The sequence below is a fragment of the Polistes canadensis genome, unplaced genomic scaffold (assembly GCF_001313835.1).
Source record: "Polistes canadensis isolate GaletaPanama2010 unplaced genomic scaffold, ASM131383v1 scaffold_98, whole genome shotgun sequence".
NCBI classification, from domain to species: Eukaryota; Metazoa; Arthropoda; class Insecta; order Hymenoptera; family Vespidae; genus Polistes; species Polistes canadensis.
The window spans coordinates 225,081-251,982 of record NW_014569645.1 but is presented as its reverse complement, the minus strand read 5'-3'; the positions used below and the strand labels follow the sequence as shown (position 1 = coordinate 251,982).

Below are 26,902 nucleotides of genomic sequence, written 5' to 3'. Positions count from 1 at the left end.
CCTCGCCCCTACCTTTCCCTTAACATCCCCGTCTCTCTCACTATTTCCACTTAAATGCTATGGATAGGAAAAATGCATTGGAAGCCAAGGAACGATCCGATTCTTTCTCTTTCTCTCTCACGTTATTTTCTATTCAATAGTCTACGTAGGATGCAATAGTCTACGTAGGAAAACGAACGAACAAAATTTGTCAGATATGTATGCAATGATGAACGATAATTATCGATATGCCGGGAAGACTAACGTAACCCTGGAACACGCTGCATATGAATGTTGATTTAAAATATCAATACGGAAATAAATATTATCTTCAAACGATTGCAATTTTACTTCATTTTTGTATAGTTGCAATTTCGTAGTATGTATGTTTTATTTTGAAATGTAAATGTATATATAGGATACACGTGCGTGCATATGAATGTTATTTGCTACAAGAATCAATAAGTAATTTTAGCTTGACCATACCTACCAATTTCAAAATAGTACGTACCTTTTGAAAGGCTAAAAATGCATACAAAATCGCATATGCAATAGAAATAATAAAAAATTGTTTTGGAATATTTAAAAATAGAGAAGAGAACTCCCTCTGGCCACAGAGAATATTGGTTTTGAATTTGTAAAAGCACGTAATATAGTATATATACATTTCGATCAATCGATTCGCATGAAGTACGAATGGTATTTGATGCTCGTCAAATATAATTCATGTTTGTGTCAACTCAACCGTCACATCGAGTTACAAACGAATATCTTTGTTTATTTTCCACTCGATCGTAATTTTTCGCGAAGGCTCGTTATTTTTTACACTTCCAAACGTATATATATATATATATATATGTGCATACGTGCATATATTTATTTATACAAGTATTTATAAATACCAAGGCCAAAATAAAATGTTCTTTTTCTTCCAAATATTTTGTCTTCTATCTAAAATTTCTCATTAAGTAAGACTAAAACTTCAATTAGGGAGATCAAATCAAAACCGACAAGCAACACCGATATTCGATTAGTTCGTTATATCATAGAAAATACTTGGGTTAATCGGTAAAACGCATACACAGAGTCATACAAACGCATCCTAATAAAATATGCATATCGTCTACCGATCATATTAATTAATTTGAAATTTTGTTCTAAGAAGATATTTAAAAAAATACAGAGATTTGATGGAAGACGTTTGCGTATAGTAATCTACGAACGATGAACTTGATTATAAAAGATTCTCGTCGATAAATAATATCATCAGGCGTGTTAGTATTTTCTCGGAACAATATTGTCACATATCTGTAAACTGTCTTCGTTGTATCATGAGAAAATAAGTTCTAACACAAAGCTAACACTTTGTAGATCGATCGGTTTCTCGTAAACGAAGTAGACAATTCGTGAAACGTTACAACAACGGAAACGAATCGTTCCGTTCACGGAACAAATAATCTTTAGCTAGTTCAAAGTACACCAAAACTTCCCCTAACCCATCCACCTGCCGTCAACCCTCCCATCAACCCATCCCCATGCCAGCGTAGAAAAAGATAAAGAGGGATATATCGCGAATTCGCGTCACGATGCTCTGGAAACTCAACTACGATTGTTCGAACCGTCTAGCAAACTGAACCCCGAGGCACAAAGACGAGTTCGAGAAAAATATCTTGGAATTACTCGCGACGTTCCTTCTTTTACTGCTTCCATAAAACATCGTATTAGAGAGTCTACTAGTATCTACCTTCCAAAGAAACAAAAAGGGAAAGAAACAAAAGGAAAAAAAGGTAGATAGGAAGGAAGAGAGAAGACTCGTCGTCTAGGGACATCCTTTTACATTTTAAGCAAGAACACCGATACGTCCCGTTAAATAATCAACGCTATTCTCTGTTACTTCGAACATTCGAATTCTAACCTTTCCTTTTACTTTTTCTCTTTTCAAGATGGATTAGTTTTCGATAGAAATGAGAAGTCTCGTAAGATTGTAATTTCACGTTGCAGTCTTGTATAATATAAACGAAGGATTCCTTTAGAAATCGATAATTAAAGCATATTTTACTTTATGGGAGATGATATAAAATATAATGAATCAATTCATTCATTTACTTTTAGTTTGTAACTTTTCTCCAGATTTTCGTGCATTGTCGTGTAGTATCCACGTGCCGATAAGTCATCTCCTAGTTGCTTCCTATCTCCAGAGAAAAGAAGTGAATACGAGTAGAAAAAGAGAAAAATAGGAAGGGTTATAGTAGGAAGGAGAGGGTGGTATGGGATCGAGCTTGGGGGGTGAGTAACGAACAACTCTCGGCGTTATATTTACCGTGCTTTCAGAGCTTAATTAACGACCGAGCAGTAGCAGGATGAAAATAAATTTCACGAGACCGTGACCAAGGCAGGGTTGTCGTTGCTACCGCTGCCATTGCCGTTCTTCTTTGTGGAGTGTCTTAGCGCGAAATTTGCATAAGACGCGAAAATCGGGCTTCATCTTTCTCCTTTCTTCTTCGATCATCCGAAACCAAAATCTGACTATGCTATAGTATAAATACGTTGGTTGAAATATTTTTAACCTATTTTCTCTTAATTGCTAATTCATCGCATGCACGAAATCGGTCGCGGAGCTTCGAGTTTCTCCGAAGACACGGTTATCCTATTTCGTGACTCTCCAAACATACAAGGAAAAAGAGAAAGAAAGAGAGACAATTGTGCCACGATATTTTGTCTTTTTTTTTTGTGGTCTATTACGAGAATACACGCAAGAAGTATAGTCCTATGCCAAAAGGACTTCAAAGAGAAACGGTTTTCATTGCTGTCACGATATTGTGCAAATGTTTTCCAAGAAATTAAATAGGTCGGTGTACCGATATTATTTTTATTAGGATAGTTCTAGTATTCAGAAAGATGTACGTATGCATTTATATTGAAATTTAATTCGAGAGGAATGCTAATTAAAATTATCAATTTGGTAAATGAAATTTCGATAGATGAAATTCAAAGAGAAAAGCAAAGAGAGAGAAATGATGTATGCATATATCTACGTGCAGCTTTCTTTGGAAACGGTTTCAAACTGTTTCGTGGTCGGTTTTTAATAGAGAGACAGAAAAATAGAATCAGACAGAGGCATCCTTTAAAGACCGAATTTAAAGCGATGATAAAAACGTGAAATATTTAATCGTTCAATTTGGCAGATTTTTCTGAGACGCGAGTGAAAAGCTAAAAAAGGAAAAGATGAAAATAAATAAAACTCTGACGACAACGAGGTGGACGGAGAGAGATGCAAGAACATTAATATGTAAGTAAGGGAAAGAAAAAAAAAAATATGGGAGGAAAAGAAAAAGTAGAGGAAAGAAAGGAGGTAGATAAAGGGAAAAAATGTTGCAACGGTACGCAGGACATACGTAATTTTGCGTAATTTTACGTAATTTTATTCTCGGCGAGAACACACAGCGCAGGTTCGTTCTTTTTTTACGACTAAACGTAAAAATACCGAGGACCAGACGACAAGATCTTACCTTATTCCGATCTTATTCCTTTTCTTTTCATTTTTCTCTTTCCACATAACATAAATCTTCGTTCTTTTGTTGCTCGCAAGAGATATTCGCCAGGAGACAAAAAAAGATGTTGTAATTTTTGTACCGTTCTTTCGTTGCAGAAAGAAAATATAAAAGGTGTAGGGGGATTTAATATTATGGGATAGAAAGGTTTCTTATCGAACAAATCTTGGTTTTCTTAATAATAATAGTATTAATATTTGTTCGTAACCATTTGGAAAACGGAATGAAACCGTTCGAGTTCGCAATCCTAATGAATTCTAATTTGAAAGATATGTCATAGATGCTTTTCATTGTCCAACGGACGAAATCGGACATATACACGCGTGTACATACGTAGTACATATGTATAGACGAATCGACGAGTCAATATTGAAACGGAATGGAAAGCCGAGGCAAGATCAAAGCTAACGATTTTGACAGAGTACGTCGATAAATTCGACTCAACGATACGTTAACATCGCGTATGTAGCTGATATACCTTGCTTTCAATTCGTTACCTCTACTACCTCCTCCTCTTGCTGCTCCTTTTATTCCTATATTTCACTGACTTTTTGATACATGTAACAATTTGATATAAGAATTGCCTCAAGATAGATATCCAACAACAAAGACAACTTGTTTCGTTAAAAGTGATCGGAGGAAAACGATTCTTTTCGATTCTTTTGTCATTCGGATGATCGCAAGACAACCAGAAAGAAAAAGAAAGAGAGAGAAGGCAAGAGGCAAAAGGTTGAACAAGCAGTTTGACAAAATGCACGTGAGATTCGCAAAGAGAGAAAGGTGACAGATAGGAAAAGAGAGAAAGAGAGGGGGAGGAAAAAAGGGGGAATAGGTGAGAGAGGATAAGCACGCATATGGTAAAAGCTCGCATCTCTCGCTGGAAATCGAACACGAGAAATAACTTTACGTCCATTTCACGAGGATTTATGAGCATGCTATGGGGGTATCTCGTAAAAAAATTCTAACCGTAGCAACTCTCCAAAAAATCCACGCTTTTCGATCTGTCTCTTCTCGAATACCACCATACTCCCCTTTTACTACAAACCGCCAACCCCCCTCCCTCGCTTTCCTTTCAACCACTTTTTCTCTCTTTTAACGAAACTTTGGATAAAAAATATCTATCGTTAAAACGACTACGGGGATCCATATATTAAAATAAATGTATCAAGAAAAAATCAAATTAAGAATATATTACATCGAGACTAATGTAACGTTAAAAAGATCGAAAAGGAAAAAGAATGTTTTCTTTTTAATTGATTCTGTTATATCATATGTTATTAGAGTAAGAATAAAATGTATAAATCAAGAGAGAGAAAGAATGAAAGAAAAAAACTTGAAGAATGACGAAGAAGAAGAAGAAGGAAGGAAAAAGAGACGTGAACTAATCGGAAAAAAGATCTAGCAGTCGTTCAATGTTTTGTTTATACACGCCTTTATTACTCATCGACTAATGTTTATATTCCGATGATGTCATTTGCTTTCTATTGAAAACCTCGTTAACTACGTTAACATTGAACTTCGTGTAAGTTCGTTTTCAGTCGAGTGTATTCGTAATTGTTTGTTACTCGTATTAGTCAGTCTTCTATGAGCGTCGGTAGATGTAAGGTGTAATTGTATTAAATAAGTATAGAATTTATTTCGCGTCGCGTCACGTAGACGCGTGTGTGTTTTACTCCGATGCAAGGATATGCATATGTGTGTGTGTGTTTGGGTGTGTGTGTAGTGTAGTGTTTAATAATAATAAGTGCATATATGGATACGTGCAGTATGGATATGGATAACATTAGATATAAGAAAGGTACTGTAACCATTAACTTTAATTAGAACGTTATTTCAACCGAAGGTGTTAAAAAATACCTTTCGAAAATAATTACCATTAGTTTAATCGTTTTTCTACAACGAATTTTCTATTGTATTTCGAAGACAAAGTATATATACGTATGCGTATATGCACGTAGATGCGAATAGATGTAACTACCTTTATTTCTATCGTTATTTAGCTTTCTTTTTCTTTTTCTGCTTGCATTCTCGAATAATGTTTTTAAATCGACTCCCAGCTCGAATGCAATTTCGCGAGTCGCGATGCATCGAACGGAACGAACTGTTTCACGCAAAGACCGAAAATTGATTTCTACCAAAGCCCATCCCTACGATCCTTTCCCATCCCTACGATCCTTTCCCATCCCTGCATCTTTTCTCTTTTCCTAACCACAAAAGGACGCAATTTATCGTGAATGTATTTTTTTCTTTGCCCCTTCTTCTTTATTATACGACTATGCTGAATTATTCGGTAAAAATTCAGAGCGGATAGAAAAAAAAGTAAAAGTATCGAGCGTTGAAATAAGAGAAAAAAAAACAACAAGTATTTCGATAATCGACGTTTAAAACGCAAACGTATCGTTTTCGCACATCCCTTTTCAGTTAGCAATACGGCATCCAGTGCATTGTCTCTTTTAGCGGAAACCGATAAAGGTTAAAAGCAACGAGTGAGTTCGATCGGTCGACTCGTAAAACGTCCGGACTCCTGCACCTAGAATTCGAGAATCGGGCGTCAATTTTTCAACCCAATCGTTCCACACCCTTACTTTCGAGCCCTTGCCCACCTTCTCTCTCTCTCTCTCTCTCTCTCTCTATCTCTTTTTTCACAAAGCGAACGTTCAAATTCTCTCTCTTTCTCACACAAAGTGTACTTAAATATTCTCTCTCTTTCGTTTGCTTTTTTTCTCTCGAGAACTGCGGTTCGAATCTTTAAATAGTCATTTCGTTGCTACCATCGATTTCAACCCGGCAGCTTTCTTCTTTTCACTTTTTTTTAAATTTAAATAAATGAACTTCGACGAAAACCAAAAGTACAAATTACTTTTTCGATCCTTTACTGTTTGCGTAAACACGGCTGGACTAGTGAATAGAAAAACGAAGATAGAAAAAACACAAAAATGAGTAAAACGAGTTAAGCTAGACCAAGGGTGTATTCTTTTTTCTTTGATTTATACCGTAAAATAAATTCAGGAACAACTTTTATAGTAATATGTTCGTATATGTTGGTATGTTGTACATGTATATCTATAAAATATATAATATTATATTATTTTTTTATTAAACAATCTTATATGCTATGTGATTTCAATTTCTTTTTCATTTATACAAGAAAATTACTGATGTAGATAAATATAATTAAAGACAAAATGTATTAATAAAAGCGACAATATGGGTGTGGTTTTAATTTTATTATGGATGCTTAATAAAAACAGGAACCATCTGCATGTTTCATAAAATACAAGTTGCTGACAGACCGTGCAGAAATTTTACAAATATACATATGCAAGTGTACATGTATATATAAACTGGTAATTTTCAGTGACCATTGTCTGTAATAAAGACTCACAGTATATATATAAATGCAAAAGAAATTGAATGAAAAATATTTTTCTCGGAGTTATGACGTTCGAAAAAAAGAATGATTGCTAGTATCAACCAACGATCAAAATTATTGCGTGAACATTGAGGTAAACCTATAATAAAGATATAATGATATGGAATTAGAACACGAAAGCAATAAAACAGAGCAGGTGTTTGCTGTCAGAACGGAAATGCTGTGAGTGTACTTCTATTTCTGTTAAAAGTAGTAGGGTAATTATAATATGCGATACCTCGATAAGTAAATAATTGAAATTATCAAAAACCAGCGAACAAACTATTGCAGATATTTCCTTTTTTTTTTTTAGAAAATAATATAATTGGCATTTTATCTTTTTTTTTTTTTTTTCAAGTCAAATTCTTATTAATATGTTCCACATAAGGGGTGAATCGATTAGGAAAAAAGTTAGACAAAAGTATAAAAAATAAAAATAAAAAAGAAGGAACGATATGTGAAGAGAAATGAAGGGAAAGGGAGAAAACAATAGGAACATATAAAACGTCCGAGATGATATGACGATTTTGAAACGAGCATGGAAGAGCACTCGCGAATGCTCGTAATCGCAATTATGCAAGCTGACAAAGCTCCACGATATGTCATTGTTCTAACGTTTCTATTGCTACCAAATATCGATTTCGTTCGACGAGGGTGATTATAAATATCCTGCTTGGCACTATTCTACTTCAACAATTTCTCCCATATTCGATGTTTTTTAATAGATATATTTATTAATAGAATATTTTGTTCTCAAATTTATTGATAACTTATGTTCAATCGACTATGTTCTTCTCACGAATGCAACTCTCTTTTCATAGAATAATGAATTCCTCGAAAAAAAAAAATGAAAATTATAAAGGACTATATTAATCAAATATAAATAATCCCTTTGAAATATTTTTTATCAAGGAGTTATCCATTCGTATAATTTCGAAGTTTTTTGTTATCGTCTCGTTCATTCCTAGAATTATCTTCACTTTCATATTCTCATTGTCAAGACTCGTTGCATTCTATCGTAAATTATTGGTCTCTGGTTTGCATCGAAACGACCGAACGAGTTGGCTCGCTGCTGCAAAGAGAAATAGGAATAGAAAGAGAGATAGGGAAAGAGAGAACAGGTGCAAGTGTTGGCGTCGATCCGTTAATCGGTTGATAAACCATTTGTGGTCGGTTACTTGATTCATTGTTGACCAATGCTATTATACGAAACTGCAAAAAGTAAGGGGGAAAAATTTTCACAGTACTATAAACGAATAACACGTGAATTATTTTCTCGGTCGAAATGGCTCAAAAGGTAAATGTCGAGAACGCACGAGTACCTCTTCTCTTCTCTCTCTCTCTCTCTCTCTCTAACTTAATCATCAAACGGATAAGTACTACAATTCATCCTTCTCGCCATTGTACTATTTCAAACAAAGCCGAAATTTCCTTTAGCTGTATACCTACGTTATAATCCTTGCTATAATCCCTAATTACTTTAGCGATCATTGCCATTTATTTTATTTTACACACACGAATTCTAAGCTAATTATTTGTATATTTCATACTTAGATTATCTGTAGAAAATATTCCAAAGACCAATCAATTTAATAGAAATGATTTTTAATAGATATCTATATAGGGGTAATATTTATCATAATTATAGAATAAGTTAACAAGCATAATTCATAACAATTTCAATCTAAACTCATCTACATATAACAGTTTAAAATAGTTATTATTTTTGGAAGGGTTTGAATTTATTTGACTCGATCATTATTCAAAAAACTAATTTCGTAGCTCATCGAAGTCTTGCTGCTAAATTAGACGAACAATTAGATGAACATAGATATGCGTGTATATGTATATCTCTCATAGTCGTTGTAATAGCATTACACGTAAACGCCATTAACCCCTTCCCCTTTCTCTATTTCTCTCACATGCAATCCCCATATCCTTTACTTATATACACAAATACATGCCCATATAGAGGCACGTATAATCAGCTTCGAAATATTTCCCGGTAGCGAAAACAAGAAACGTTCCAACTTTGCGGTTTTTATTATATCTGCAAAACGTCTAGTACCGAAATATATATCTCTTCCTTCTTCTAATAGTACTACTACTACTACTACAAGGCTTTCTTTTTTATTCCTTCATTTTCCTTCCTATAATACGTTTTCACAAATGTAAACGACCATAAGAGTTAAAGAGGAAAGTTCCCCTATGATTACGAAGGCTCTCTATTAGAGCGAACAAGTGGCTTGCATTAAAAAGCTGCTTATAGAAGAGACTATATACTCGTGTATGTGTCTATCTATGCAAGATAGAGAAAGAGAATGATGTTCAAGATAGAAAGCTACGAGGGATTAATTACTAATTATTTCAACGCTCATTCTAGTATGGTTATACTACTAGAAGAGTAGAGTAGTCCTGCTCGAGAAACGTTCAGTGATGATTAATGCATGGCTTACATGCAGATATATAGCGATAAATCACGTTTAACTTATAGAGTAGGTAAGTAAAATGAAAATTTATCCAATGGAATAAATTGCAAGCTTCTCTGTCTTAACTTACTAGCTAATATAAATTATATTTTTATTCATATTTCATTGAATTATGTTGTATTGATGTTTATTAACTGTGTAATAGAAATGTTCATTATGATTACTGTGAAACACCATGAATAAGTAAATCAATAAAAAAAAAAAAGAAGAAAAAACATTGATTGATAAATTCGTTAGTTATCATGTCGTTTATAGAAAAATTGATTTAAGCGTCATATTTCAATATAATATCAATAAAAACGGGTAGGTACTTGTTGGATAAGTGCTGATATTTCGTACAAATTTTATTAACTAAAATAGAATCGATTTTCAATAAATTGTTACGTTTTATATTTGTTCACAATAACGGCCTCAATGAAATATTTGTAATAAACATTAAATTTATCACCGAAAATTTTGGAAAATTTGAATATTAAAAAATTTCTTTTAAAAAACCGATACGATGAGACGAATATTTTGTCATATTTTTAATGTTCAAAATATGATCCGTACAGAATTATAAATCTGTTCAATTATTCTTGACATACTTGTTAACGATGAATAATTATTCAACAAAATTTCCATTTCTCTCTATTTCTCCCCTTCTTCGTTTTTCTTTTTCTCAAATCTCATTGCAATTCACCACAATCAAATATTATATTTTAACATGCAAAGAATATGAATATATATGTATATAGACTATTACTATAATAAAAGAATGAAAATCACACACACACACACACATTCTCCTCTCTTGTATATTACAAATATATTATTTATTATTTAATTAAAAAATAGGGGAAGAAACAATGTTATTTTATTCCACTTTATTTTTTTTTTTTCTTTCAACCGAGAAAATTTTATCTCGAAAGTTATAGATCCGTGTAATTTCCATAAAGGATCGATCGAGAATAGTATGAAAAGAGAAAAATAAATTGAAAAAAAGGGAAAGTGAAAGCGAAAGAGAGAGAATACGATCGATAAAAGCCATTCGAGGTTTTCGAAAAAAGATTATGAACTCGATCAGGTGTTACTTTTTACTGCTTTCAATCTCGATGAACACAGGCGATGTATATGAAGGGTAGTGAACTGCCGAGAGACCTGTAAAATTGAGTACCTGAGTGGTATCTTCGAAAAAAAAAAAAAAGAGATAAAAGGATTCAATTCGATCTTTCAGTGGATGAATTTAAAATCTCCTTTGATGATTTATTCCATTTCTATTCTTAAAAACTTCTACTTTTTTTTTTCTATAACTTTACTTTGTAGCAATAAAATATCGATGTTTTGTTTATTTTTATATACGCGTGTACTTACATTAAAACGAGGAGAAAAACATTTTATTTGGTCCTTCTGACACATTGCTTTTTGTAGGAGATAATTCAATGAAATTTAATTTAGATTTGTTAAATAATTCGTTAAAAAAATCAAATGTCTTCGGCTACATCATCGTCATCGCTGTTTAAAGAAATGCGTAAGCTTTAAAAAAACGAAAGGAACCAGAAATAGCCCGTGGCGGGTTGTTTGAAAATTAAATCAGGGGCGAAGTATTTCGTTTCCCTTTGAAACGATCCTCTCCGATTTTCATTACCGTCGAATCTAAACCACACACGTTTTCTCCCTACGCTTATTCTTCTTCAAAGCTCTTCTGGGAATCTTTTTTTCTTTTCCTTTTCATCTTCTTATTAAAAATATTTGATCTTTTTCATTAGATATGATCGAACATATTAATAATGACAATATTATTCACAAAAAGGAAAAGAAATGAAAGAACTATATCACGAAGGATAATATTAAATTAATAATAAAACACTAAATAGAGAGAAAACTATTGTATCATATTATTTTATATTATTTTGCTAAAATTTCGAAAGATATTCAATAAACGAAGTTAATCGTTTTAACTTGTGAATGATTTATATAATATTTCTTCACTACCGTATACATTTATCTATATTTCATTGAAATTATAATAGTAGCTATAGTACCTATGGTAATTATAATATACCATATCACGGAAGGAAACGTTATATGTAAGCATCCTTCTCGAATTTCGGCTGCCATCACATTCATGCGCGTATACAAAAGGATTACTTGCGTACCGTCAGTCTTATTACTGCTAAAGAAGTAAAATATTAAATTATCTTGTCAAAGAGAGAAAGGCTCACGAGGATGTAAAGGTTTTCTTCTTAAAAAAAAATAAATCCCGCCTCTCTCTCTCTCTCTCTCTCTCTGTCTTTTTTTTTAAATTCACTCTCACTCTTTTCCTTATCCTTCTCGTACACAAGCCAAGATTAATTTTATTTTTAAATATAATGGAGAGTTTAACAAATAAGCTACCATGGGATGAAATAAACATTTCTTTTTATTTCGACTTTTATGTTACGTTTTTTTGTTTTAACTTTTACTAATGTAACTTATTGATTATCGTTATTATAATTACTATTATTATATTGTCCTCGATAGACCATCTTCACATATGTACTTTATTAGCATTGTTAATTTATAATTATCATCGTTACTTTATTATATTTATATTAATGTCAACAAAATAAAATATTAATAAAATTATGAAATATAGTATTTATTACGATATTTGATATTTTTATTTATCACTTGAAAGTACTGAGTTTTACGAGATGGTAATAATATCGATAATTTAAGCTTCAAATTAATAATGTATTTTTAATGATATCCTTTCTTCTTAATTATTCATACATTTTGTACATATGATTATTGATGAATATAATTATTGAAATAAATAATGTATACATAACTTAATTACTTATACGCGGAAAACTGAATGCATTAAAGCGAATAAACGTGGATTTTTTTTCATTATAATACACATTTTTCAAGTTTTCTTATTAATTATATAAAATATATTCTACGTTATATAATATTATACTCTTAAACAAATTTGTACAATGTAATGTTCTTTTGGAAAATCTGCTATTAAATATATTACAATTTCATTTATTTTGTATATAAGTTTATATTAAACATTTTGAGGCAAACTTTAAATAACATTTTTATTTTATTTCCACTTATAGAATGTGCTTTTGCAGTTTGGCTGGTAACCCTGGGACACTCTGTATATTTTGAGATAAAGTTAGAAATGTGAAATTGATAATACGTAATAGCTTTTACTAAAGCGTTTATGTTCCTTTAGAATGTTTCATATCTTTCCTTAGTCTTGCATTTTCCAAACGAGCTTAATATCAACGATCTTACAGTATCTCCGTTACAGCATCGTTTAAGATTTAACGAGCACACCTGCTCGTATCGATACAATTCGCGGCGTCGAAGTGGAAATTTTTCCTTCGATTTTTTATCTTTCAACTTTAAGACGATGCTTCTTCTCTCTTCTTTTTATTTTTAATATATAGTCTCGATAAAAAGTATGTAAAATAAAATGAATGCCGTAATCTTTTTTGCTTCTCAACGAGTATTTACGATTGGAATTTATTTTCAATTGTATAAGTGTCCAATTGAATACAAAATTTACCTGAGAGAAAACTAATTCAATTAAAAGCTTAATATGAAAAAGAAAAGAAAAGAAATTCCAGTTAAAATCGTTCGTAATTTGTAATCCTCCGTAAATAATTGTTACTCTTTTCCATCTCCAGCTATCTTTTTCTCATTAATTAATATACAAATAGTAATTAAAAGAACAAAAGAGAAAAGTCGTCTAGTAAACTTGGAAACTCAAAACGTTTCACTGTCGGGGGTTTGTCTGAGCAAAGTCGTATATTTCAATTTCAATTGATTCTTCATTCACTCTTCTCTCTCCCTCTCTTCCTTTTCACTCGTTCTCTCTGTTTCATCCCAAAGAACACGAGCTTTATCACTCTAACAAGAGAACGTAGTTGGAAAGCTGATATTTACCTTAGCCAGATCTAATTGTCTATCTCCTTTAATTAACTTTACCTTTCAGGGAGTAACAACTTCGATCGATATTAATTTCTTTCTTCAAGAGTAATAAATTATCGATTCTTAAGTAGGATATATTGAAATTTTCCTAAATATTAATTAAATCATATTTTAAAAGATTGAGATTATACATATATAGATTATATTTAATATTTAAATTGTCGTTTATATTCTCAACCATTGTAATCTCGAAAATTTTACAAAATTTTATATATCCTCGTAGCATAAAATCAACCCATACCAACACTAGCGACGATTTATATTTTTCCGTAATGAAGCAATTAGATATGAGTTAAGTACGACTGTAATTAATCCAAGCATGATGAAAGAGAGAGAACAAGCCGCAGCCAATGGAAACGCGTGGTCCAGCTTAAACGAACGAGAGAACCCACCCTTACTTTTGTCTCCCTCTCGTTTCCTTCCTTCTCTCTTTCATTCTTACAGGAATGATCGATAAAACTACAGTTCTTTTCGCGGAACGATGACGAGCTCATTAGCGAGTTCTTTTCGACAATTTATTCCCTTTCTTTCTCCATATCTTTTTGCCTTTCCCTTTCTTCTTTTCTTATTCCGAATGCAAAAGCGTTTTACGGATTAGCAGCTGCGGTAACACCCCGTTAATGCAATCATGATTACACCAGTTAATTCCAGTCGTAATTTCTCCTTTTATTCTCTTCATCACCTTTCGATTTACCCTCACAATATTCTCTCTCTCCTTTTTATTTTAGTTTCTGACTTCCTGACATTTAACCCTTTATTTTCTCTCTTTCTCCCTCTCTCTCTCTCTCTCGCACACACACTTTACAGTTTAAGTTGTATTCATGCATGTGAGCATCTCTGCTGAGCCTTCAACGAATAGATGTTGAGATACAAGTGTTAAGTCTTGCTCTAACAGGTTATTCTCCCTTTCTACTTTTTTCGAACCCTTCTTTTTCCTCTCACAATCTTTTCTTCTCTTTCTCAGTTTTGCTTAAAAGGGTTCCTTTAACAAGATGTTTTCATGACCGGTTCGTCGACACCATCTGACGAGGCTCACATCTGTATTTACGTGTATGTGCGCCTGTGATTTTAGTATATCGTGTAGTTATGTGTGTCAATTAAGAACCAGCCTTGGTCCTGAAACCTTAACGAATGGGAAAAAGTGTGAGGAAGCGTTCTCTTTGATCTCGAGTGATTCTATTACTTCTTCTTGAAAGCAAGATCAAGAAAGTCATTTCCTTGTCGAGTTACCTTCTCTTCTTTTTATCTTTCATTTTAGATCCTCCGTAGTTATTACGTATGTCATTTGATACGTGAGTAATTTTTTTTTAATGAGATGATTTCAATCTAATTGATGAGAAATATAATCATTTTATATATCTATGTCATATTTTTTTAAAATCAAATTTACGACGTGGGACGATACAAAGCTGGTTCGAGCCTTTTCTTTTTTCAATTCGAACATTTTCATATCGAAAACAAATTCAACGAAACTGGCACATTAGTAATGATCCAATATATTAGGTTGTCACTTGCTCGTTTGTCTTACCAATTACAGAACACCCTATATATATTTAAACGTATATACACATATTAATTTAAAGAAATGTTTTTAACGCGAATAATCGATTTACAAATGTATCTTTGAATATATCAAACTGTAGATAGCAGAGAGCGGATTCATTAATGTGCAAACATTAATTAAACGTAATTACCGAGAGAGAGAGAGAGAGAGAAAGAAAACGATAGAAGAAGATTTGACGGTTTTGAAATGCAGAGGCGTACGTCGCGTTGATGATAGAGACGAATCCATATTTTTCCTGTTTATTCGACTTTTAATAATGAGATTAAAGGATTGTCGGGAGTAAGTCTGTCAGCAATTTTGTCGGCATTAATTAACGAGTCACCGTAACATTGTGTATATCGACTTAATAGAAGACGAGAATCATCCTTTTCTATTATGAAACCAACCACCCTTCTCACCTACTATTTTTCTTTCCCAGATTTTTATTAATGCAACAATTTTCCTTCATTTTACGTCATACTTTTAATTCATTAATAAACCGACGTACCGACGACGCGTTTCCACTCATTTGTTATTTTTTTTATCTTGTGACAAATAAATATAATAATAAATCATTACATTTGTTAAAAGGGAATAGAGAAAATATTTGTTAAAGAAATTGTGTGTGTTGTAATTAAAAGAAAATTCGAAGATATGATTTTTAAATGAAAAGAGTATAGTAGTACATAAATCGTTTTTCCTTTAATCTCATTTTCTCCTATTAACTTACCAATTCTGTTTGAATCATTAATTTTTCTTTCATAAAAAGTACAAGTAATTTTAACCACATAACGCGAGACAACAAAAAAATATGTGTATAAAAGAAACGCAGAAAAAAGTCCTGTTAAAATCCGATTTAAAAAATGCGATTAATTCGGAGAATAATTGGGAGAGAAGAAAAAATAAGAAAGTATGAATGAGAGAGAATAAGAGAGAAAGAACATTGGCATTGTTAAAACACTTACAATTCATCACTAAGACGTTCACACAACTGAACAATGCTCGTTGCAGATTGCCACGATGCTTCGATGTAATGCCAACACATTTTTTTTACTCTCTTTTTCTCATTCATTTAACTCTTCTAACTACTCTTTCCCTTTTCTCTCTTTTTCTCTCTCTTGTTTCCTAGAAATAGTAACGAGCAAGATAAAAGAAATGAAAAAGAATGAAAAAGAATGAAATTATATAAGCACTGCTGAGAAACAACAAAAGCTTAGTAGAAGGAACAATTCTTTCCCCTTTTTACTTTTTCTTTTCCTTTATTTTCTCTCTCTCTCTCTCTCTCTCTCTCTCTCTTATTTTTTTTTATAAAATCCTGAGCTCGTCAATATTTCACGCTGTAAAAGAAGAGGCGAACGAGTGAATGTTAATCGTCTTAGTTTCTACCTACTCGTTAATCCTTTATTTTTGTACACACAATTTTAAAGTATTACAAATGAAATATAAAATATATAAGAAAATCGTATAGAATATATTTTCAAATTTCTAAATCATAAATAAAAATAGTCTCTCGGGGAAAAATCCTAATTTCCGTTTTGCACTGTAGAGTCTACGTGCAGTATAGGTGTAGGTGTGTACAATACGAGTCTTCTGATAAATAGGTACGACCTGAGCGATGGGGCAATCAATTTTCGACAATTACATTCGCACACACTAATACTTAGATGGGATCAGGTATATAGGATGTACCTTTCACGATAAAAATAGGGTCGTTCGAAGGAACTTAAAACCGATCGTAAGTGACAACCTCCTCCCCCATTCCTCTCCTGTTCTCTCTTTTACACTTCCACAGCTCTCTCTCTCTCTCTCTCTCTCTCTCTCTCTCTCTCTCTCTCTCTCTCTCTCTCTCTCTCTCTCTCTCTCTCTCTCTCTCTCTCTCCCAGTGTTTCATTTTCTTTTTCTCTCCTTCTCTATGTCGCATCTATCGAACCTTTTCTATCGCTTTCCAACATTTTCGTTCCTCATTGTCGGTCGAATTTATGAGGAGACGACACATACGACAAATCTATTACAAATCGATAAGACGTATCAGGGTAAACTTATCGAGAAAAAGTATTGCTACCGAAAGGTTGTTGAACCTTCAACCTGTGACGTTAATAAAATGAAAAAAGAGAAGGAATTGCTTTTTCCCTTGTTATTTTTTCAACTTGTCTCACCCTCCACTATCAATTTTCTATTCGTTCCACTCCCTTTCCCATTACACTGTGTTTTTATTTAACAAATTTTGATTTTCATTATTGATTATTATATACTCTCCCTCTATCTGTCCGAAAATATGCTATACATTTTAGAAATCATTGAAGATTTACGAACGAAACGAACAATAATTGACGTGTTTTCAAAATTCTCTACTTCTCGAACATTCCTATTCGTATAACATTCCATACATTTTAATTACATTCCAGTCAAAGTCATTTGAATCATATTCGCGGTGAACTTTTAACGCGGAGAAGAAAAAATACTATCCATAAATTATTCAAACGAGGACAGTGATGTAGGTACTTTCTTAATGAACCGGACAAAAAAATGTCTCTTGACAATGACGAAATATTATGAAGGATTATTAACAAGATTATTAATGACAACGAATTGGAGAACGAATATTATGCTATATCATAACATTTCTCAATTACTTTTTACTGATACATTGATCAAAAAAAAAGTATAGTTAAGAAAAAAACAAGAAGCATTATTACTCTAATTGTATTTACAATTAATGAATTATAAAAACTAGATACCGAATGAGTAAAAAGTTATGAGAAGGTAAAAAAAACTGTGTGAGAGAGAGAGAGAGAGAGAGAGAGAGAGAATGGAAAAGAAAAGAGACAGGTAAATATTGCATTTTCCGTAAATCGGCTTTATGGATAAAGCTTCTGGTTCGAGCTTTAAAGGTGCCGAAGAGGGCACGTTCCACCCTCGTTATCTATTTTTGCTCATCCACCATCTCTCTTTTTCTCTGTCTTCTTTTGTCGTCAGTCGGCGAGAAACTTTTGAAAAACGTTGATAAAGTCGTCTAATCCCTTTCGATCCTCAATATCGAAAAAACCACTGAGGTACGGGCAAAACTGCAAATACTTAACGATCATAAAGAGCTTTATCATTCTCCAATTCGATCAACGAAATAATTGTTCTTAGTATCGCGGATTAATAATATAATCGCAGCACGGTAATATGATCAATGGAATAAAACATTTCTTTCAAATATTATATAAAACATTATTAATTAGTGAATTTCGATTATCGAGTAAATTATTTATGTATTTGTTCTTGTATCGGGAAACGAGAAATCGGTTAAAGCATTAAAATCGATTATCCAACTACGAATACCTTTCCTTTTTTAAGTTTTCTTATTAAAACTGTACTTGCCTTTCTTCGAACTTTGTCTCGCTTTTCAGAAATATCATCCTTTTCAATTGCATTTCAAATTTCAATAATTGTTTATAATATGAGGCTTTATCTTTCAACAATTTCTCTTCATTTTTTTTCATAATATTTTATTGGAAGAGAAAAAATTTAATGTTGTTTTTATAAGTATGGAAATGCTATAGAAATTGAGATATACCTATGCACATAGATATCTATATATATGGGTAAGAGCATTGAACTGTTCCATTTCGCGTAAAATTTTTGGCATATACATCGAGAGAAGAGCTTCCATTATTGGGGTATATATAAGTATGTATATACAATAAGCAGTTCGAGTATATTCTACATCACGGTATACGAAACTGAGTCGAAATTTCTACTACGTATCCCTATGCTTGGTTATAAAATAAATTTTCCTACCTGGTGAAAATAGAATCCAGAGTATTCATTGTAGTGATCTAGATAACATGACCAGTACTTTGGTCTCCTATGTCTACAAAGTTTCTTAACATTACTTTACTGTTTGTGTAAGTAATGCTAATTTAATGTTGCACCAACATTTATTTTCATTATTAAAATATACTTTAACGTTTATCGCGTTAGGAAAGATTATAGTCCAAATTTTAGAATTTATTTTATTATTCGATAAATGAAAAAAATCGTGTACTTTTTTTCAAGAAATTTGTTGTTTCTCGTGAAATTTATTAACATTGATTAATTCGTATCGTTCTCGATGTGAGAACCCCTGGAGACTTCAGTAACGTAACACATGTAACTAGGTTTGCCTTAATTTCTCTCTCTCTCTCTCTCTCGCACATATACGTGCACACATACACTTGCCCTCTTACCGACATTCCTTCTCCCACTCACTCATTACACACATCCATCAATTTATCAATTCCTTCGCTCGCGATTCCACCGACAAACACTCAATCGCATTAGTCAAAAGCACTCACGTTTGGAAGCTTTCGTGAAGGAGCTTCGTATATCTTACAAGTCTTGCTTGATTTACGAATACCAAAGTAAATCTTCATTTGTATCATTAATTTATGCACGCTTTCTTCCAAGAGCTTTTAAATATCAACACACTTATTTCAAATTATTATCTAATTACGAATAAAATACTTTGCTCATATTTCATTCCAGGATTTGATAGCAAATATTACTTGTCAAAAGATTTTTATCGCGTTACAGTCGCTTATTAGATATTCGATTTGTTCTAATCGATTTTCTAACAAAGACGATTTCGAAGACGAACGAGAAGTATCGTTGAAGTGTGTGCGAGAGAACAAGTGTATACCTCGTAGTTAGAAGCAAACATGGGGGAAGCCATTAACGTGTCCATTTACGTATTATTTGCGATATTTGCAGGGAGTAAAAGGAACAAAAAGAGAGAGAAAGAAAATCGATTGTCCTCTCACACATAATATGGTGTCGCGCACTTAAGCGGACATTCTTCTACGTTCGCCAAGCACATTTATCGGTTCATTGCGTGATCATCGTCGGCCATTAAAGCGAGCATAATGACATAGGGTATTATTCATTCAACAATTTTGTCGCTTCTGCTTGACCTTGCGGATCAACTTTACTGCACTTTAACGTTATTGCATTAGAATCTAATCTACGCGTCGAGGCAAACATTAATAAGAAAAAATAATGAAAAACACAGACGTCGAGTTTCAATATATCTAATTAATTGATCCGCGTTCGGATAGCACTCGAGCTACCGATTCGAGTCCATCAAGTAACATTTTCCTAATGGAGCTATTTCCTCGAACAAAAGGGGTTCCAATAGAGCTACGAATAAGTAACTAACTTTCCAAAACTACCTACGATCATCTGTTGGTTGTTCTAGTTGTTGTTATTGTTAGTTGTGGTCAGTGCCGTTAGCTCTCTGCCATTCACAGTTCGAAGTTGTCGAGTTACCAGTAGTGTCGTTGTCCAATCGGACGAATAGCGGCTTTCGAGACAGGAAGACCTTATTCCCTTTATACGATCATCAGGGGTTCGCAACTCGTATGCATTTCCGTGCCGAATCGTCTCGTGCCATGTGACCCACGTATTTGACCCACGTATTTGTCCCACGCATTTACCTCCCCCGATCCTCATCCATTCAAACGAAACTGAACATCGTCGAAAAACCAAACAAAAATCTCCTCGCTCGTTCGTCGATGCATGCACATACTCTGACTAACTAATACGAACGTTCACCAAAATCTATCCTACATTTGCTTTGTTCTGTTTTTGTTGATCGATCCTTTGTTAGAGAATGTTTGTCAACAGGTGTTGACAATGCTAGTGTATTACGAGTTGATCGATAACCCCTTCTCACGAATTAACTTATTCATTGATACTATTCAATGCCCGTATTATAATAGCCAAATTTGTAATATGTATATTCGTGTATGGATATGTGGGGATAGATAAATTTGTTTAAAAATATATATATATATATATAATAATATATTAAAATATTGTAAGTAAATATTTGTTAATTATAAATAATTGTATAAAACGTAGATTTATATTAATCAATTTTATTTATCATAGATACGCGAACGGAATTACGCGTATAGCTTGATAAATTATGATAAATTATGATAATTTTTGAGCTTTGTGAATTAGTATTGTTTTGGTTTAATATCGTCAAATAATTCTTCTCTCGAACGAATTATTATCGATAGGATTCACAACCATATTGTTAGATAGATATTTCTCATTATCGGCATTGTCTATCTCTCGGAATGTTGGTCATCGAATGGCCGAAATAATAGCGATAATAACGGAGATAACGTTTCGCGTTATCAATACAGAATCTGAAATAACCGAAATAATGACGATTCTATCGATAGCTTCAGCACATCTCTAATAGTTAAAATAATGAATATAGTAATCGTGATAATGTTTTCCTATTATCTTAAATATCTGCCAATTATTCGCGCAGAATTATTTCAACGCGAATAATCAAATTTAAATTCGAACCCTTGTGTAATAGATATCCGAGAAAAATTCATTTATTTAATAATCAGATTATAAACAGCTACAAAGAAAAATTAAAATTAATTGAATGTTTGTAAATTCCTTTGCATTCGTAACAATTCAATAAACAGTTATAGGATTAAATACGTTTAATGTTATATATATATATATATTTTGTAACAAATTTATGATCTCTTAAAAAATGTTGCATTATAAAATTTCGAAGGATTTTTCATTGTAAAAGATATATAAAGTACTTACCGTCCAAGTAGAAATGGCTGCTGCTGTTGTATAGATTCGTGACGATCGGTTTGATGTTGTTAAAAGTCATAGTCTTGAGGTCGTTATCTCTGAGATCGAGGAAATAGATACTCGGTGCACCGGATAGGAAGTCTGGTTCTAAGCTGACTAATTTATTTTCGCTTAGGCGTAGTTTCTTTAATTTTCTCAAACCGTCCAATGCTTTTTCCGAAATATATTCGATCGAATTTTGATCGAGTTCGAGTTCGGTCAATTCTGGGATTTCAACGAAACTATTATCACCGATCATCGATATTTCATTATTTCGAAGATCAAGACGTTTAAGATTTCTCAGACCGTGGAAACTCTCGCGCGTGATCACTGATATCTCATTCGAACTCAGCTGGAGCTCCTGGAGATTGATTAGATGCTTGAATGCTTTATCATGGACGGTCGTGATGTTGTTGTTGTTTAGATAAAGTGTTCCTAGGTTTGGTAAATTCACGAACACATCTCTGCAAACAGAATTATATCGTGCAATTAGATTAAAAAACTTTGTTTAAACATAATCCTTCGATTAATTATTATATTTAAATATGTAGATTTTGTTGTGAAGATTAACTATTCATTTGCGATCATAAATGTCACTTAATTGTAGCCCCGAGATCAACATTTCTGGTTTACCTATTAATTAGACCAACGGTGAACCTTTCGTACGTTGAACATTTTTGTTACTCCTTGTATTGGGGTGAACACGCACGCTTTGGAAAACGTACACGTTAGTACTACATCACGGCCGATAAACCATGCATATATTCAAGATAACACTTTTTGTTCGCGTACGTACTCGATATATCGAGCTTTTCGATATCGAATAAGTTTACTTTTCTTTTATTTTTACTAAACATTCGATACGTAGGAAAAAAGAGAAAAAGAGAGGGAAAGAGATAAAAAGAGTTCTAAGTTTCGTTGATATTAAAAACAATACTCCTATATCAAACTACGCACTAAAGTACTATATCAAAGCCGATAAACCTTGTATATATTCAAGACAACACTTTCCCTCTATACGAATACTCGTTATATGAAACTTTTCAATATAAAATAAATGTTTTGATTGTTTCTGTTTTTGTATCAAACGTTCGATATTTAAAACCGAGAAAGAAAGGTGCATACTACAAATTATTTATTGTATAATAGAAAAAGAAAATAGAAAATACCAAGAAGTAGAAAAATGTCGAAGCAGTGTTAACAAATATATAATTTACATTTACATTAAATAATGAATGAGGGTGATGTAGAACTAAAGATTTTAGAAATAAATAAAAATCGTATTAGGGAGCCATAGACAGATGAAGAGAGAAAGGAAGGAGAGAATAGTTTTCAGGCTTGCATATTTAATCTCCCCGTCGAAGTATTGCATCTGAATATTTACGACTTGAAAGCGATGCAGAGACATCCTCGGCAGATATTACGTGCTGCCGTAGGCACCTACGCTTTGATGTAATCGAAAAGACGTCATTGTGAAATACGAACACATCTACCTGCCAGGAAAATCAAACGAAACAGGGAGAGAGAGAGAGAGAGAGAGAGAGAGAAACAGATATAGAGAGAATAAGAATTAGACAAAAAGGGATAGAATAATAATAGGAAGATATAAATTAGATAAAGATAACCCAGATTAGAATCTGAACAAAAACTAAGAGCAAAAAAGGGAAAGAGAGAGAGAGAGAGAGAGAGAGAGAAAGATATATTGAACGATCGTGTACTCTCGCATAGTTGAAATGAACGCGTGCATCTGTCAAAAAAATTGAAACGTCTAGGAGTATTAGTGTGTCAAAAGAACGGGGGAGAGGGGTGAAAGATGCGTATGCATTTGTCATATCTCTTTGGAAAACGTTTTCTATTTCACTGTCGCGAATCATGTTTTTGGTTTCATCTTGTACGATAGAGATACTCGTAATATCATCGTCATTTCGGATCACACCATCTCTTTCCCTCGTTCTTCAACGCGTCACATTTGATAGAAGAGTAAAAGAGGATGATAGTGAATCGATTGAAACGTATGATGGATGTTCGGGGAAAATATCGAACTATTTAAATCGACTCCGCCCGTGTTTGTGCATCATTTCTCTCTCTCTCTCTCTCCCTCTGTTCTTGTTTCGATAGAAGGGGTAGTAGATCGATGACTATATCAACGAGTTAAGGAAACTTTTATTCCCATCAATTTCATCGAGTGACGATGTCTCGACCCTTGTTGGCAACCACGTCACACCTTCCCCCTCTTTCCCTTTTTCTCCTTTTTTCTTTTTTTTTCTTTTTTCTTTTTTTTTTTTTAATAAAGAAGACTGATCAGCCTCTTCCGTAGGGAAAACAAATGAAAGCACGAATCCCTTAAGCCCTTGAGTGCTGCTCTTCGGAAATTGTGTGTCACCCTTGGGGTGTAAAAAATACGTGGTGGCTCCTCTCGTTTCGTGCGAACCACTGCTAGCAATGAATAACTAACTCTTGTGTTTCTCTAACACATATGCATATATATATAGGAAATGCATGTATTCACCTACAAATACTGTAGGCTTTTACCGAGAGTTAAAATGACTTCGCATATATTTCATACACATTCTATTTACCATATTAACGACAGCACTTTTTAACGTTTCCTTTTTTATATCGTCAATACTTTTTTTCATATACCTTCGTTTTCTCTTTACTCTTACTTCTTGTATTTTTTTATCGATCAAATTTAAAAAATGAATTACAATGAAAAATCTTCGATTTCGATACGTAACACCAGTTACAGAACAATCATATATATTTCGTTATCGAATTAATGAACAATAAGAAAGACAAAACTCACCTATTAATTTCAGTTATCCTGTTGTCGTCCAAATTGATGACATTCAATTCCTTCATATTTTCAAAAGCATATTTTTTCAGAACGGCGATCGTGTTCTTGCTGAGATTGATCTCAGTAACTTCTGATAGATTGGAGAAAGATCGTTCGGCAAGTTCGTTCAGTTTAGCATATTCGAATGTAACACTCTTGAGATTTTTAAATTGTTTTAGAACATTGGTTGGTACGTAATCGAGAGCACCGGATGCGCGAACCGTGAACATTAATTTCGTAAGATGAATCTGAGATACGAAATAGGTCCACATAGGGTCATCTACCTTGAACTTGTTCAACACCAAACAATTCGCAGTAGTTGCATTCCTTAATTTGTTGCTATCGCAGTAACAAAATATTGGTGCTTCTTGGCCTTGGATGTCGCAGACGTTTACTTCCTTCGTTTCTTTCGTTACCTTCTTCTTACTGCGTGATCTCGTAGATGCAGCTAAACTGGCAGCAATTAGAAGAGCATAGAGGCCGACTCGTAGCAGAAAATTGTTAGATATTATCGATGTTCGTTTCATCCTGTTCGTTTCTGAAAATAAAATATATATATTTGTCGTTAGATCAGATGAAAAAAAAAAGAAAAGACAGTGGGAAGATATTTTATCATTGATTAATCGTAAATAAACGTTTTTCCACATCTAATCGATCTTATTAACAAACGGTATAAGTTTTGTTCTGTTTTTTCGGACACCCCCTTTTTCGTGTTACGTATATCCTAGCAGTTTCTATTTACTCATTCTCTATACCTATTATGTAAGCGGTGAAAGAGTGCAGAACTGCAGAGAATTTCCTTGGAAAGTTGAACAATGACTGATCGTTTTCAGAAGCAAAAGACTGTTTCTCTCGGCACGTCTTGTTATCGTTTACAAGAGGAGTATGTGTATGTAATATCTGCACGTCCGTTCTTCCACTACCTGTAACAATCGAACGAACCCTACATCCTTTTAAGATTTATGATACTTCGTACCACATAGATGAAATATCGCCATTATTTTAACGATTTCAATTCGATGTAGAAGAATTTTGATGATAAATATATCTATATCGACTCGGCAAATTTAATATACATTTTTCACGATCAAAATCATTTTTCTTTATTCTCGCTAGTTTGAGTTTTATTTATTATTCATTATTTTACGAGAATGCAGGGTGGTTCGTAATACGCGCGTATATAATGTAATACGATAATAAACATTTTTTTGTTGAGAAAATTCCTAATGGTTTAACGTCAAGTTTAAATTCTTCATAATGCACGCATAATAATTATGTAATTTTGTACTAATTGAATGCACTGCTTGATTCGTTTTAATTTACCCTTAATAATATATCAAAATGTTATTGTGTAGATAATAATTTCTATTCATTTCTACGAAATATTATTGAAATTATACTAAAATAACTCGTAATAATCAAATAGAACTGTTCGATTAAATTTAAAAATGATCCGATAATTGAGTAAAACAATACAATACATTAATGTAACAATTAACGATACGTTTGTTCGAAAAATATGTGTGAAAAATGATTAATTTTAAATAAATAAGGAAAATAAGATAAACCAGACACAACAAAGTTTCGAATCATTAAACATATTCAACTGGATTCAATTAGTCTATTAATTGTAATTTGTAAGCCGATACAACATCCGCACGATTAAATTGGAAATGAAGATGACAATTCTCGCTAATCCGAAGAGTTTCGATGTTCACTTTCTCTCTCTTTCTATTTAGTTCACTCTTACTGTCATTATCACTTTCACTCTTCTCTTTGTTTCTCTCTCATTTATGGTTCGTTTACGAGTTTATGGTATTGACAAGAAGTAATCCTCAACTTCGTAAACCGTTTTACTTCGATACGAGTGTATCCTCTATTAGTACAAATACGTATATAGGTATATACTAAGTACATAAGTATGTGGATAGTGTATACCGTGTGTCGCCCCCCCCCCCTTTACGGCGTCAAATACAGAACGATTAAAGTTCAATCGAGTTATATAATTCGATGGCGAATCGAATAAAAGTTGTCCATCTAGTTTACCACTTTTGTTTAATCCGATAGAAAATTATTAATGGTTCATTTATTTTCTGTTAAGTGCTTAGTTATGAGAAAGAGAGAGAAGAGATACAGATAGATGAAAAAAAATAAAGGAAGATTTATTAACAAATAAACAGAAAGAAATAGAAAGAGTTTAGGATAGTTTGCAGCTTTGGTGCATCTTGTGCATAGGTCCTTTCACAACTCTCTTTCTCTCTCTAGTTTCCTTCTACCTTATTTTTTTCTTTAAATATTTTTCCAAGCTCCTTCTCAGCCCTTTTTCTTTCTTTTTTTTGGCCTATCGAGTTTATCAGCTTTCCCTCTCTCTCTCTCTCTCTCTTTCTTTCTCTCTCTTTCTTTCTCTTCCGGATTTCCTTTTTCTTTAGCTAAAGGATGGGGAGGGAGTGTTTGAGACTTTTTCTGGGCCGATGGAGCACGATCAAG

At 33.0% G+C, this 26,902-nt stretch overlaps 1 protein-coding gene across 3 annotated transcripts in view; it reads right to left on the bottom strand.

Moving 5' to 3' along the window:
• Nucleotides 1–26,902, bottom strand: part of LOC106787304 (connectin-like) — a 164,156-nt gene that overhangs the window by 46,562 nt on the left and 90,692 nt on the right. For all 3 annotated transcript variants that reach the window (XM_014749538.1, XM_014749540.1, XM_014749539.1), the window contains 2 exons: nt 24,386–24,953; nt 21,550–22,043 (listed from right to left, as the gene is read on the bottom strand). In XM_014749538.1, coding sequence (XP_014605024.1) covers nt 21,550–22,043; nt 24,386–24,942 — 1,051 coding nt within the window. In that variant the 5' untranslated portion in view covers nt 24,943–24,953. The remainder of the gene's footprint in view (nt 1–21,549; nt 22,044–24,385; nt 24,954–26,902) is intronic.